The following is a 12,661-nucleotide window of genomic DNA, read 5'->3' as shown; positions in this document are numbered from 1 at the left end:
CCACAAATGGGAAGGTCCCTTATCCAGGATGACCAGGCTGCAATGGATGCAGAGAGTACAACAGTGTAGACAAATTCAAAAAAGGTGTGGCGAGCAGGATGTTATTGCACAGTAATGACTCTGAGACTCTAAGAGTGGTGTGAGTTCATCAGAGCAACAGCCTGGGGGAAGAAGCTGTCTCTGTGTCTGCTGGTTTTGGCGTACCGAGCTCTATAACGCTGTCCGGAGGGGAGTAGTTCGAACAGACTGCAACCTGGGTGAGAAGGGTCCGTAGAGATGTTCCTTGCACGTTTCCTGGTCCTGGAGAGGTACAAGTCTTGGATAGATGGGAGGTTGATTCCAATTATCTTGCTGATGCTGAGTAGGCAACATTTATCACAAAATGTGATTCTCTACAATGTTAACTAGGACAATATGAGAGTCTAATAATGACATCCTACTTCACTCATAATCAAATGTCACAGACACAAAAATGGGAACACCCGCTATTCATCAAACTTTACCATGTAGCTCCCTGTCCCCATCAAGGCCTAATGTGGGATTTCCGTAGGTCCGCTTTAACCGTCTTGGGCGAGAACTTCACAGGTTGGTTCTTTCAATGCTCTACTGTAGCCCCCACTCCAATGCCAAATAATCACGCCACCCGCTAAACACAGTTGCTGCGTCTGTACCGCATCGTGACCAAATAAGTTTATCTCATCAAACCACGAGACATGATTCCAGTAATACATGTCTGACTCCTTAGTCTGCTTATCTTCAGCAACCTGCATTGCCTTGCATTGTCTTTACGGGTGGTTTCCTTCTGGGATGATAACCATGCAGACTAATTTCATGCAGTGTGCAATGTAACGACTGTGCACTGTTGGGCTGACCCCGCAACCATTCCAACCCTTGCGGCAATGCTGGTGATACGGTGACGACACTCAGACTTGTCCTGTCTGCACGCAATTTCTTTGGTCGACCATGGTGAGGCTTGTCAAACCAGAACTCCTAGTGATGAGTATGAGATTGTAAGAGTGATATTTAACAAAACTTGTTGTTTTTGGCACCAATAAGGGAATTGGCAACATTGCTAAAGAGTGAGTTGTTAGGCTCAAATTTGGTGAGGATTTTGGAATACAACATGGTAGAATAAAAAAATATATCAAATTTGTCAAAGTTTCATTTTTTCTCTGCTACTCTATTTCTCTTTCATACATAATCTGTAAGCATTTCATGTGTCTGGTTGTCCTCTGTAGTTGTTTCCTCTCCAGTGTCACTTGGCTCTGTCTCTGTTTGGGGCCCTATGACAATTTGTGTCATGTTGGCTTCCTCCATGGCACTGAGGTTGAGCCTCAGCTCTTCTTTCTCATTCAATATTATCTCATCAATATTAGCTCTCTGCTGCTCCTCCTTTTTCTTCTGCTCTTCCTCTATCTTCTCCTGCTTCTCCTGCTTCTTCATTTTCCAGAAATAGCACAGATTTTTCTCTGGGTAGGTGACTTTGGCTAGTGGCAGCTTAAAGATCTTATTGGTTTCTGTGGTGATGAGCAAAAATGTAAGCGCAGAGAGACAGAAGGGCCACGTGCAGGCTGGGAGACCAAACTGTAAAGAAAAATATAAACTTGCAGTTCATACCAATGCAATGTGGATGGGGTTAACCTAATACTGATTTATGGTTTGGAAAACATACCACTGACATGATGTTGGCGATGGCAGAGCCCATGTATGCACAGAAAAACCCTACAGAGCAGAAAAGAAAAGATGATGAATAATGACGTTCATTAAAACCTCAAACAATGATTGCGATGCCAACTCACCGCAAGTGATAGCCAGCAGATGCACTTGCCAAGTGAGCGCATAAAACATTCCGCCAATGGCAATGCATGCCAGCACGCAGTTGTATCCCCACAGTCCAAAATAAATTGCGCCAAACGGAGCTGCCAAAGCCAGGCCTGCGCCGCAAAATACAAATAGAGATCAACAACATATATTTGGGTCACTCACAACAGCTAGCTCAAAATCATCTTGGGAGATGGGGTTTTAAAACATGACCTTTATTTAATGGCCCTACCTGTAAGCATGCCAATTGTCGATCCGAGGACAGCGTGAGCGCACGTGATGGGGGAGGAGATAAAGAGTGAGATGATGAAGATGCCTCCTGTCCAAGGGTTGTCACAGCCATAGACCTGGCCAACTCCCACAGGCACCGACATGAACAGCTGAGGGGACATTGATACCCGCATGTTAACAAAAACAACCTGGACCTCGGAAGCCTGGAAGGAAAACTTTGGACCTCTTTGAATCGATGTGCTTAAGAGCCTACCAAGGATGGTTGATTTCTTACATTGCCATGAATTGGTTGTGTTCAACACATGCAAGCGTCTGACCTTGGCAACGTCGATTTCCTCCCAGGTGATATTAGGCAGCTCGGTGCGTGGTTGGATGAGGACTTGAGGAAAGTGGTGGTTGTAGTGACCTGTGGCCACTATGTGGAGGCACACCAGAATGTTGAATGGCAGCGTGAAGACTGGCAGATCCCAACGACTGTTAATGGATGCCAAGGCACTGGACACGACCGGGCTGAAACAAATCCAAATTTGTAAACCTCTGATAGATGTAATAATCAATTATGGGATCTGGCTAACTATTTGGTTGACATGTACCAAGACTTACCGAGCTACAAATCCGTTCGCTATAGTATTTGTCCTCATTAGGATTCAGGCACCATAGCCTGTTCCAGCTGGCTTTGTGTGAGCCGTCAGCCATTTCATTGCATGGCACATGCTGTGGCTATATCGACTACGATACTGCTGGCTTTATTTTGCTCTAGACTCTAGACAGCTGTCCCTTTTCGGTACTTCCGCATTATGATATTATATGACTCTCCTTCTATGTTCCTTTGGTTCTAGTTGTTGCTCCAGTATTAGAATAACTCAAACTTCAAAATTCCTCGTCTGTTTTTGCGTACTTAGCCATAAAGATAATTGTCACTCTGACAATTAAACACCTATGGGCAATTTAGTGACTTCAACGAGCTGACCATTACCACCCCATTTCTCCACACCTTGCCACAACTGGTTTGACTATTATTTGGTGAGGCCACATCTGTGCTCCCGGTCACGCCAATCACCCAGGGAATGGGCGTTTCTGCCGCACACATTCTGTGTTTATCTGTTCACGTCTCTGTCCCACGTCTTTGTTCTCACCCCTTCTTGCTTGTGCGTCTCCATTAAGCACGCAATTACTGTCCCCCGCTCTTCATTATCCCTCGTGTATTTAATTAAGCCTTGCCCGTGCGACCCTATGTGATGACTTGTTTACTCTGTCTCTGTTTAGCCTGTTTACGCTGTCTCTGTTCACGTTGTTTACACTGTCTCTGTTCACGCTGTCTCTGTTTACTCTGGTTACTCTGAGTTCCCCCTCCGTGAGTCGTCACTTTATCGTGATGGAGGGGTTTGCGTGTCCTAATGATCCTAGGATCCAAGTTGTTGGGGATGGATGGATGGATGGATGGATGGATGGATGGATGGATGGATGGATACTCTAAGTTCACATCTGTTTTTGCTCCTGTCGTCTTGCCCCGTTGCTGTCCGCTATACTACCTGTCTGTTGCCCGTGTTGGTCCCTGTTCTCCTGTTCCCCTTTCCCTTCAATAAACCTTGGTTCAAGCTGCATTTGGTTGCCCTGCTTCATTCCATGACAGGTGGCTGATTAAGATACATTATTCTCATGAGATATTCATGTCTTTGTTTTTTGTTTTTAATTAACATTGTTAATATTATTGATTTTATTTGGACAAATTTGTTAAATATGACTCCAATCGTAACATCTTACCACATCATGGACAAGAAGATGTTGGGCAGCAAGAGCCACCAGTACCAGTTTCCAGCATTGGAGAAGACAGCCATCAACAAGCCCACGAGGATACCATTGTAGCCATACAGTCCCGCAGCAATTGCACCTCTGAAAAAAATCATGACAGCCCAAACGATTCAGAATATTTTTTAACCACTGCTCCCAATGGGAGTTTGTATCTACATGCCTTTACTTGCTGTTAAGAAACCAAGAGCCCACACCACTATTTTAATAACAAAAAAATGAATGAGCTCACTAACCTGTTCTGCCGCAGAATGAGGGCTGAAATGGTGGCAAAGAGAGTCCCCACAAAGCCGTTCAATGCCCACCAGTAGTTCTGCAGGATGAGGCCCGCAAAGATAATGAGGCCACTCAATGGGTTGTTAACAAACATTACCTGGGCGGCCCCACGCAGGACCCAGTCCAGCAACTGGAGCAAGAAAAACTGTTCTAGAAGAAAAATAAAGAAGATAGCGTGTCAATGTTATCCTCTTTCTGCCTCAACATTTTAATGCTCCATGGAACACTCCTGTCCCAGTGCGAGTGTCACGGGTGAGCTTGAGCGTATCCTGGTTGATACTCAGTTGCAGCGCACCTTTTCGAATATCTTTTATTTTCTCATTGAAACTAATAGACAATTTAAGCAAGCACTGAAAACAGGCAAGGAATTTATTGATGTTGATAAACATCTAAATGCAAAGTCAGCAAAATTCTAACAGAAGCAGGAGAAATTGTGCGTCTAGCAGGGAGCTGGAACATGTCCCAGCTATAGACGGCACCCTGCGAGGGCATCAAAATAACTATGTAGGTGTCGGCTATTAATGAGAACTTACTTTCCATCCACTTTGCAAAAATCGCCATATCTCCGGAGAAATAGGAGACCCCCTTCAAGAAGCGAGCCTTGGCCCGCCTTAGGCACGTGACTTGTGCCGCTGGCTGGACGGCCTGCTTGTCATTCTCACACTTCAGGTCAAGTTGTGCCATCAAGGGTTGCAATTCCTGCAGCAACAATTCATAATTAGACTTTGCTCAATTCTCATCACTAAGGATTTGGGTACACGCACATGTGGCAGTGCACGACTCGTACAAAGATCTTGATAATCCCATCAATATCCTCAGGAAACAGATCAGTATAATTTGTTTTTACAAATACTCAATCTCATACGCATGCACTATCCATAATTCGAGAATGTTTTTTTTTTTTTGCCACTGTCAGAAAGGATGGCTTTAATAATTATAACTTGTGTGTATTGAGAATATTCTGTTGCCTAATTTGCCACATCAAAGGTAAAAAAATATATCCCTGGTAAATATTCTGGCAAGGCTGACATTTGATATATATATATCTATGTGTGTGTGTATATATATATATATGTGTGTGTGTGTATATATGATATGAATATATATATGAATAAATATGCATGATCCTCTTACCTTTGTAAAAAGTGACCTCGGCATATGTTCAGGTTACGAGCTGGCTTGACATGGCTTGCCAAATGTCCGTCTGTAAAAATGTCAACGGTTTTTAAAGCGTTGCATCAAACCAACTCCTACCAATCTTGCACAACCTCTTTTTGCTGCCTCTGCAATACAATAATTTATTATCTCTGCCCCACCCATGTTTATACAAGCGTAAACTGCAATTACGTTGGTGTTTTCCTCGAAGTCTTTCTTCTGACAAGGGATGATTGAAATGGAATGAATTATACTCATCGGTGGCATTTCAACTCCCGTTCTGATCTATGCAAATTTTGCGTTGCATGCATGCAAACGAACCACATCACACGTGCAGTCACGTGCGAGAGAGAAAAACTTTGGTCAAGGGCATCTCCACAAATGATTACCTTTTTATTTCTACCACATTTTTGTTCATAGTGGGATTCCAACCCATGTTCTTTCAGTCTTAGTAGTCCTTTGGAACCTCTTTGCGGACTCTGACTTGTAAAGTTTGACTGTGTTACTGTGAAGAAAGGTCAACGCAAAATACGGAACTTTATTTGGGGTTTGATCGTAGGCAGTGCAAAGGATGGCAAATTACTTGTTTTTCAGTTTGCATTTGTATGAAAAACGTTTTTATCCAGGTCTCATTTTTCTTATTAAATGATAAAAAACAAACAGGCTGTGTTGACTTTTTGTCCACTTTTACCTTCTGATAACTCAAACTTTGTAAATGGTTTTATTGCTGTGTATTTATTCATCTTCCGAACCGCTTATCCTCATGAGGGTTGCTCTTGGGCATGCTTTTTTTTTTTCTTTTTTAGAAACGGGTGTCCTTTTTGAGATTCTGAAAATGATTTAGTTGAAGACTCACACCTAAGCCTTGGTCACCTTTTATTATTAAATTGTTTTTATTTTCATTTCCCCCACAACTGCCTTAAAAGGTTACGTCAAAAAAGTCTTGCATTATCAAACACTGAAATCAACAACAAAATAGGAATGAATTTTCTCCAGCATTGTAACATAACGTCATGCTACCAGAAAAAAAAAAACCTGTCTCATAAACAAAATCACGGGTAGCATCAGTCTTGGCTGATGCTGACATCTGGTGAACAAAACAGTAAGTGTCATGTTTATTTCACCTTCTCATCTCTTTACCTGGGCCGATGACCTCATACTTTAACACTTTCATCTATGCCCGTTTCTCAATATTGCAAATAAAATCAGTGAAGCCGTGCAAATAACAGACACTTAAGAAAATACCTGACAAGATTAGTGGACTGGAGGCACGATTTTTTTTTTCTTGCAGACAGCTTACTTTGAAAGGACCACAAAAATGTGTGCCCTGTGATTCTTTTCAGTGTGTGTGCGAGAGCCATGAGCTTATGTGCGTGTGTGTGTGTTCCAGCTTCAGTCAGAGTCTATGGAACCTGATACTGGATGACTCCCCATCACAAGAATGTGAGTTTCCTTCTCTCTGGCTGGACGCCCGGCCACATCTCCATCTGTGTGTGTTTGTGTGCAACTTGTACAATTTGCCCCTTTTTCTGAGCCTCTTTCTGAACACTGAGAAATTCTTGATGCATTTGCACTTGGGCTTTCTGGACTTTTTCTAATCAAATGTCAATTTAGTTTCCAACCTTTATGCTTGTTATACAGCCAAAACAAGGATGGAGCAGAAGAATGTGCAAGTGACTCTCTCTATCTTGGGCCAACTACACAAACTGATTGGCATAACCTCACTGTTGCTATGTTACTTGCGTGAAGCTGCTCCTCCAACCCGTGCAAAATTCGAGGGAAATTGTTGTGGTTGTGCTTAATTTCTGTTGGTTTGTGTCGTAAAAATATTCAAAAGAGCTTTTCGATTGGGGTTGGGTGATGTCATCGCTAGAAATTAAAACACATAATACCTATAAAACTAGTAGCACAATGTTTTGAACCATCACAAAAGAATGACAAACGAATGGTACCGTTTCAGGTCCATTTGGGAGGCTGGGGGAATTCTAGATCACCTAAAAACGCATCTCTAATACCTGTAAAAGAGTAGCAGCACAATTTTTCAGATTTTTTTTATTTATTACAGCAGAAACGCAGCAGACTTTTCTCAATATTTCGCATGGGGTTGGGGCCAGATTCACTCAGGTTGCCATATTTTGTTGTTACACATTGCATAGATGCGATTTTGAGGAAAATTAGGAAAATTAGTCAAAGTAAATTGTGATATTTTATTTTGTGATAAAGATCATTTAAACAGCTTTTTAACTACTCGTACTGCATTTACATTTTATGAGTGTGCCTGGCTGTTTGTCTATGTAAGCCCTGTGATTGACTGGGAACCAGGCCAGTGTGTAGTCTGTCATTTTGTCTGAAGTCAGTAACAGTACAGAATGTGATCTGTCTTTAGCCAACTCCTGCTGGACGTCTTTATGGGTGCAATCCCACACTTTCACCACAGAGGGCAGTAACGTTCCACCTACAAACCTGGCAAGCACTGCCGATGTTGCAGGCAGAGAACAAAATCACTTTCATGTGAGAAAACGGCAATGGCAATACTGTGCCACAATTGGAGCACATTATAACCTCATGGAACTGAGTTTTTTTTTTTTTTAGTGTGTGTGTGTGCGTGTGTGTGTTTGTGTGTAGTGCAAACCCATGAAGTGAAGACTTGAAGATAAAGTGCAGGAAACAACAGCCTCGGGCCCCCTGTGTTTTTACAATTTAACATATTTCGAACGGAGACTGAACAATCTGACAAATATTTAGTAGTTTTGGGTTTTCACAGAAGAAGCAATGCAAAATGAATGAATGTTTGCGTTAAAGTGTCAGCTTAAATATTGACGACTGCTCAGTCCGGCCTGTATAGAAATGGTGGATTCAATGTCATTCTAAACAAAGTTAGCAATTTCAGTTCATATGATCTCATCGTTGGAACCAAATGGTCATGTTTAGAAAATGTTTCAGCGCACGTGAATTTGCAGGAAATAATTGACTGATGCCCGAGGAATATCCAACTAGATATTTTTTTATAGTCGGGAGTAGGGAAATTGTGTCTTTCATTGAACCTGATGGGTCCACTTCCAGTTCACGACTGATGATGAATATTATAAAACAATTACGTTGAATCATGTTTATCCTTAGCCAGAAGTAGTGGACCTCTCTTGACACCATGACGGGGTTTCTGCATTAAAATGTAACTGCAGGGGGGGGGGGGGGGGGGTGTCAATAAAACAAACTTCATTTTAAGGCTTCCGGTGTTCATAAAATAATTTTTTGCACATTCTGTTGTGCTATCAATCTTGCAAAAGATGGATTGGCAGAGAAAAGGGAACTATGGCAAGACTGCAGGGGAGAATGAGGAGTCTCGCCCTTCTTAAATTAACTGCCTGGTTGTTTCTCCTCTTTAACTTCCAATAAACTTTCACTTCCCTCATAGCCAACACAACAGATTATGTATGAGCATGCATGCGTGTGCGTGCATGTGTGTGCATGCGAGGACAAAGGCTGAATTGTTCACAGTCTTGTTTCATCCTCGTTGCACTTTTCACTTGTTTGTGTTGTTAAACGTTCTTCCTCACCTCTCTGGCTTTGTGGTGACATTTTCATTCAGTGCACAGTATGTAATCAATGTTTACACGCTTGCCATCCATCACTTATGACGTGCGCTGGGCCCCAAACAAGATGAGGAGAACTTCAGAGGCCAAGTAAACATATATTATAACAGCACGCTGATGGGGAAACAGTCTGGATGAAAGACAAGACTGGATGATTAAGGTCTGGTGGAAAATCCGTCTTTGAACTGCAAAGAGCGAGAAAGGCAACGCAAACGGGAGGCGAACAAAAAAAAACGGTGAAGTCAACTCTGAGCTCACACAGAAACGTGGAGAATGAAAATCAGACAGAGAAATTGAGAGCAGACAGCAGAGATGAAGAGAAGGAGAAATAAGAAGGAGGGAGAGAAGAAGACAGAAAGTGGTTGGATGATGGCTTCCAGCTGCATGGCATTCCTCCAAGGCGACACGCACACACACACACACACACACACACACACACGCACACGCACTTGAAGTCAGTAGAGAAGCATCAGATAACGTGAGTCTCTGACAGTCCATGTTAGCAACTGTGACATGCCTACTTGCAAAATACGACAACTTTTGTGACTATAAAATGTTGAGAAGATTTGGTTGACTGTATAAACTTAGCTTTGGTTGCTGGAAGGAAACCAATTGGCTTGTTCATGGTAGCCATGGGGAACTTTATTGCCCAATGTAATACATTTACTATTACTCGTTTTTAGTTTTTGTAACAGTATACTGTTCGCTACTCCACCAAAAGAGTCATCATTTTAAACATTAAGGCATATTGGGGGAATGATTAGCTACTAAAATGATTGACATGATACGCCAGCTCATCCATAATTGGCAGCTAGTCTTGGATTTTTGCCTTAAGTCAGTTCTCTACAGTATTTTAAAAATGCCCACATAAAAATATACAATTTAATATTTGTTCAACTTCTGAACTGAGACGCGTTGGCCAACTCTCCGGGCCTGTATGGTGCATGCTTGTGTGCGTGTGACATCTGTTTGAAAGATAGTAAATTAGCAGGTTTCCCTGCTCTACTTGAAAATAAACTGCTCACCCACGGTGAAACATAACCGCACAGCCATCGCGCAAGCTGACATGAACATTAAATAGTCAAAATCGGCGTAAATTACTCTGAGACGAGTTGCAGCCTGTGCAGCACATGACAGATTAATGCTGGTGTTCGGAATTTTACAGCACACAAACACTGACAACAAATAAAACATGGAGATAAATGGTAGGAATACTGTATATGGCACGCGTGTTTTATCGCATGAATGAATGGATCACTTGTCACTGTCTTGTTTTTAAAAAAAAAAGAGCATTAAAATGTCATTACATCGATTATTAAGTGAACACAGCACATAAAATACCATCATTAGAAATTGTCCTAATTTAAAATGTCTCTAGAAATACAAGCAAAGCCAATTTTAAGAGCTGTTGAATTCACGGTGACATTCATTTATTTGATAATTGCAGTTTGCAACTTCGGCCATTTATCAGAGACTTGAGATTTGCAAATGCATGGTGTCATTTTCACTTTCTAATGTCTGGCTAATTGATATGCCGCTAACACTTGAAGTTCCTCTGTAGGTCACTCCCAGGCAGTTTGATAATTCCTTAACATCTCCAACAATGCTGGAGAAGCTTAATCCCTGTCATGAGTCAGTAAAGCCGACTGATGTTTGACATTCTCGCAGCTTCCTGCTCTCGCTCACTCCGAGCCTCCTTCTCGCCTCGAGGCTTTGTCCACTAAGTCAAAACATTGGCAGCTCCGATATTTTAATTCCTTTCTCAAAACTGTTTTTTCCCCCCTTTCTTTTACGACTGAAGATCATCTGCTTTCCATGTGACCGTGACCGGAGAATAATGTTATTAGGGGCAAAGTAAAGACGAAAAAAGAAAAACATGGATCAGATGAAGCTTGCGGTGGTGGCGCCAAATGAACCCCCCACCACCACCACCGCCCCCGCCACCCTCGTGCTAGCAACATTTTGTTGTGAGGCAGATGGCCCATGGAGGCTTTGGAAGAGCCATCTTCACATCTGAGCAAATGATTATCTGTGACATTTCAATACAGCCTTTAGTCCAAACTTCCGCAAAGGCCTCTCGCTCCATTCAATCTAATGGAGAGCCTCCTTCACAGGGCTTACCCCCCCCCTCTTTTATAAGCTCCCTGGATCACTGCTCGTCAAAATCAACTCAAACAATGTACAGTGGAGCAGTCTTTCCACCGTCGAAAAGACACCGGGGTGTAATGACAATTAAGCCCTCAGACACTCACTTGAAGTGACTGTATCCTTTTTCCTAGTGCGCTTAGCTCGCAGTGGGAGACGGGCCAAATCCCCAAGCGAGGGACACTAAATTAACATCGTACGAGCTGACTGTGACCATCAAACTGAGTCTAGTCAGCCATGATGACTCACTTAATTAATGAGTGATCTTTACCTTCACCTCTTTATCGAGCTCAGAATGTCCTTGTGGAAGCAAACACGCTATCAGTTAATTCATCATTTGCATGATACTTCAGTCCTGCCTGAATGTTCACTTCCTCTAATGGACAATTGTTTACGTCCTTTTTTTTTAATTAAAATGTATAAGTACGGCCTCTCGTCGAATCCCCAACTTTGACCTCACCAATTTCCTTCTACATGAATGGACAAAAACAAATACAGCAAAGGTAGACAAACATCAAACTTTCTTCCTTTGTCACCACCTGACAAAGTCATAACCAGGTGTCTCAATACTTTTGTCCATGGTAGAAGTTAAATTCCGATTAAGCTGTCAGACGAAGCTACGGATTAGGTTGGCCCCCTGTGGAGTTCTTGGGCCCGCAGTAGGTGAGCGGACTCCATCCCTCTTCCAGCCAACACAAACACATCTCAGTCCAGCACTTGACAGAGCTCAGTCATAACATGAGTGTCTACATACCCAAAATATGCTGAGCTCACTCCAACTGGATCCAAATACACATGCACACGATAACCACCATGATATTCCTCCATTCCCCCCAAACCTGTTGCTTTGCATCTTCTTCTGATGGCATTTTTTTTTAAGTCAAACTCGTTGAGTTACAATGTTTCTAAACCCAAGCTGTGAGTAACAGTGGTCCCACCGAGACCTAACCCTCACCCTAACCCTTAAATATCAAGTACAGTCAAACCTCGGTTTTTGACCACAATCCGTTCCAGAAGGCAGTTCGAAAAGTGAATCGGTCGAATTCCGAATCTATTTTTCTCATTACAAATAATGGATACGTGGCTCTTTGCAGTACACAGTAAAAAAATGTGGCTCTTAGTCTCGGACCGGTTGGCCACCCCTGGTGTAGTGGTTAGCACACTGGACTCTGAATCTACTGATCCGAGTTCAAGTCTCAGTGAAACCTCACCTTTTTTGGCATTTACCTATTCCTATCTATACTGCTTGTGAGCTGCTCCATAAAACCATATACGTAACTTCCATGAAGTAATGGTGTGGGTTCCATACTGTAGTGGTTAGTGCTCTGGACTCTCATCCCAGCGACCTGAGTTCAAGTCTCAGTGGAACCTTGACTATTTTGGCATTTACCTATTCCTATCTATACTTTGCTTGTGAGCTGCTCCATAAAACCATATAGGTAACTTCCATCATTTAATGGCGTGGGTTCCATACTGTAGTGGTTAGTGCGCTGGACTCTCACCTCAGTGATCCGAGTTCAAGTCTCAGTGGAACCTTACCTATTTTGGCATTTACCTGTTCCTATCTTTACTATTTGCTTGTGAGCTGCTCCATAAAACCATAAACGTAACTTCCATGCAATATAGGCCTG

At 42.5% G+C, this 12,661-nt stretch overlaps 1 protein-coding gene across 2 annotated transcripts; it reads right to left on the bottom strand.

Moving 5' to 3' along the window:
• Positions 1–359: 359 nt before the first annotated feature.
• slc14a2 (solute carrier family 14 member 2) lies at positions 360–5,407 on the bottom strand. 2 transcript variants are annotated; one of them, XM_037259948.1, is made up of 10 exons: positions 5,272–5,406; positions 4,802–4,836; positions 4,671–4,747; positions 4,098–4,287; positions 3,817–3,945; positions 2,370–2,562; positions 2,054–2,201; positions 1,800–1,934; positions 1,673–1,722; positions 360–1,584 (listed from the first exon to the last, which is right to left on the bottom strand). In XM_037259948.1, the coding sequence occupies exons 1-10, from the start codon at positions 5,293–5,295 to the stop codon at positions 1,192–1,194; spliced, it is 1,374 nt and encodes a 457-aa protein (XP_037115843.1). In that variant the 5' UTR covers positions 5,296–5,406; the 3' UTR covers positions 360–1,191. The 2 variants fall into 2 exon arrangements, with proteins under 2 accessions (XP_037115843.1, XP_037115841.1); XM_037259946.1 differs by having other exon boundaries at positions 4,671–4,836; positions 5,272–5,407.
• Positions 5,408–12,661: the final 7,254 nt, after the last annotated feature.

The sequence above is a fragment of the Syngnathus acus genome, chromosome 9 (assembly GCF_901709675.1).
Source record: "Syngnathus acus chromosome 9, fSynAcu1.2, whole genome shotgun sequence".
Classification (NCBI taxonomy): Eukaryota; Metazoa; Chordata; class Actinopteri; order Syngnathiformes; family Syngnathidae; genus Syngnathus; species Syngnathus acus.
The sequence above is the reverse complement of the archived record's forward strand: the minus strand, read 5'-3'. Positions and strand labels throughout refer to the sequence as shown.

Excerpts from the sequence above, each read along its gene's own strand:
- slc14a2 (XM_037259946.1), bottom strand. The coding sequence starts at position 5,295 with ATGCCGAGGTCACTTTTTACAAAG. Across the intron at positions 4,837-5,271 it reads CGAGGTCACTTTTTACAAAG|GAATTGCAACCCTTGATGGC; the intron begins GTAAGAGGATCA and ends TTGTTGCTGCAG. Across the intron at positions 2,202-2,369 it reads AGGAAATCGACGTTGCCAAG|CTGTTCATGTCGGTGCCTGT; the intron begins GTCAGACGCTTG and ends ATGTCCCCTCAG.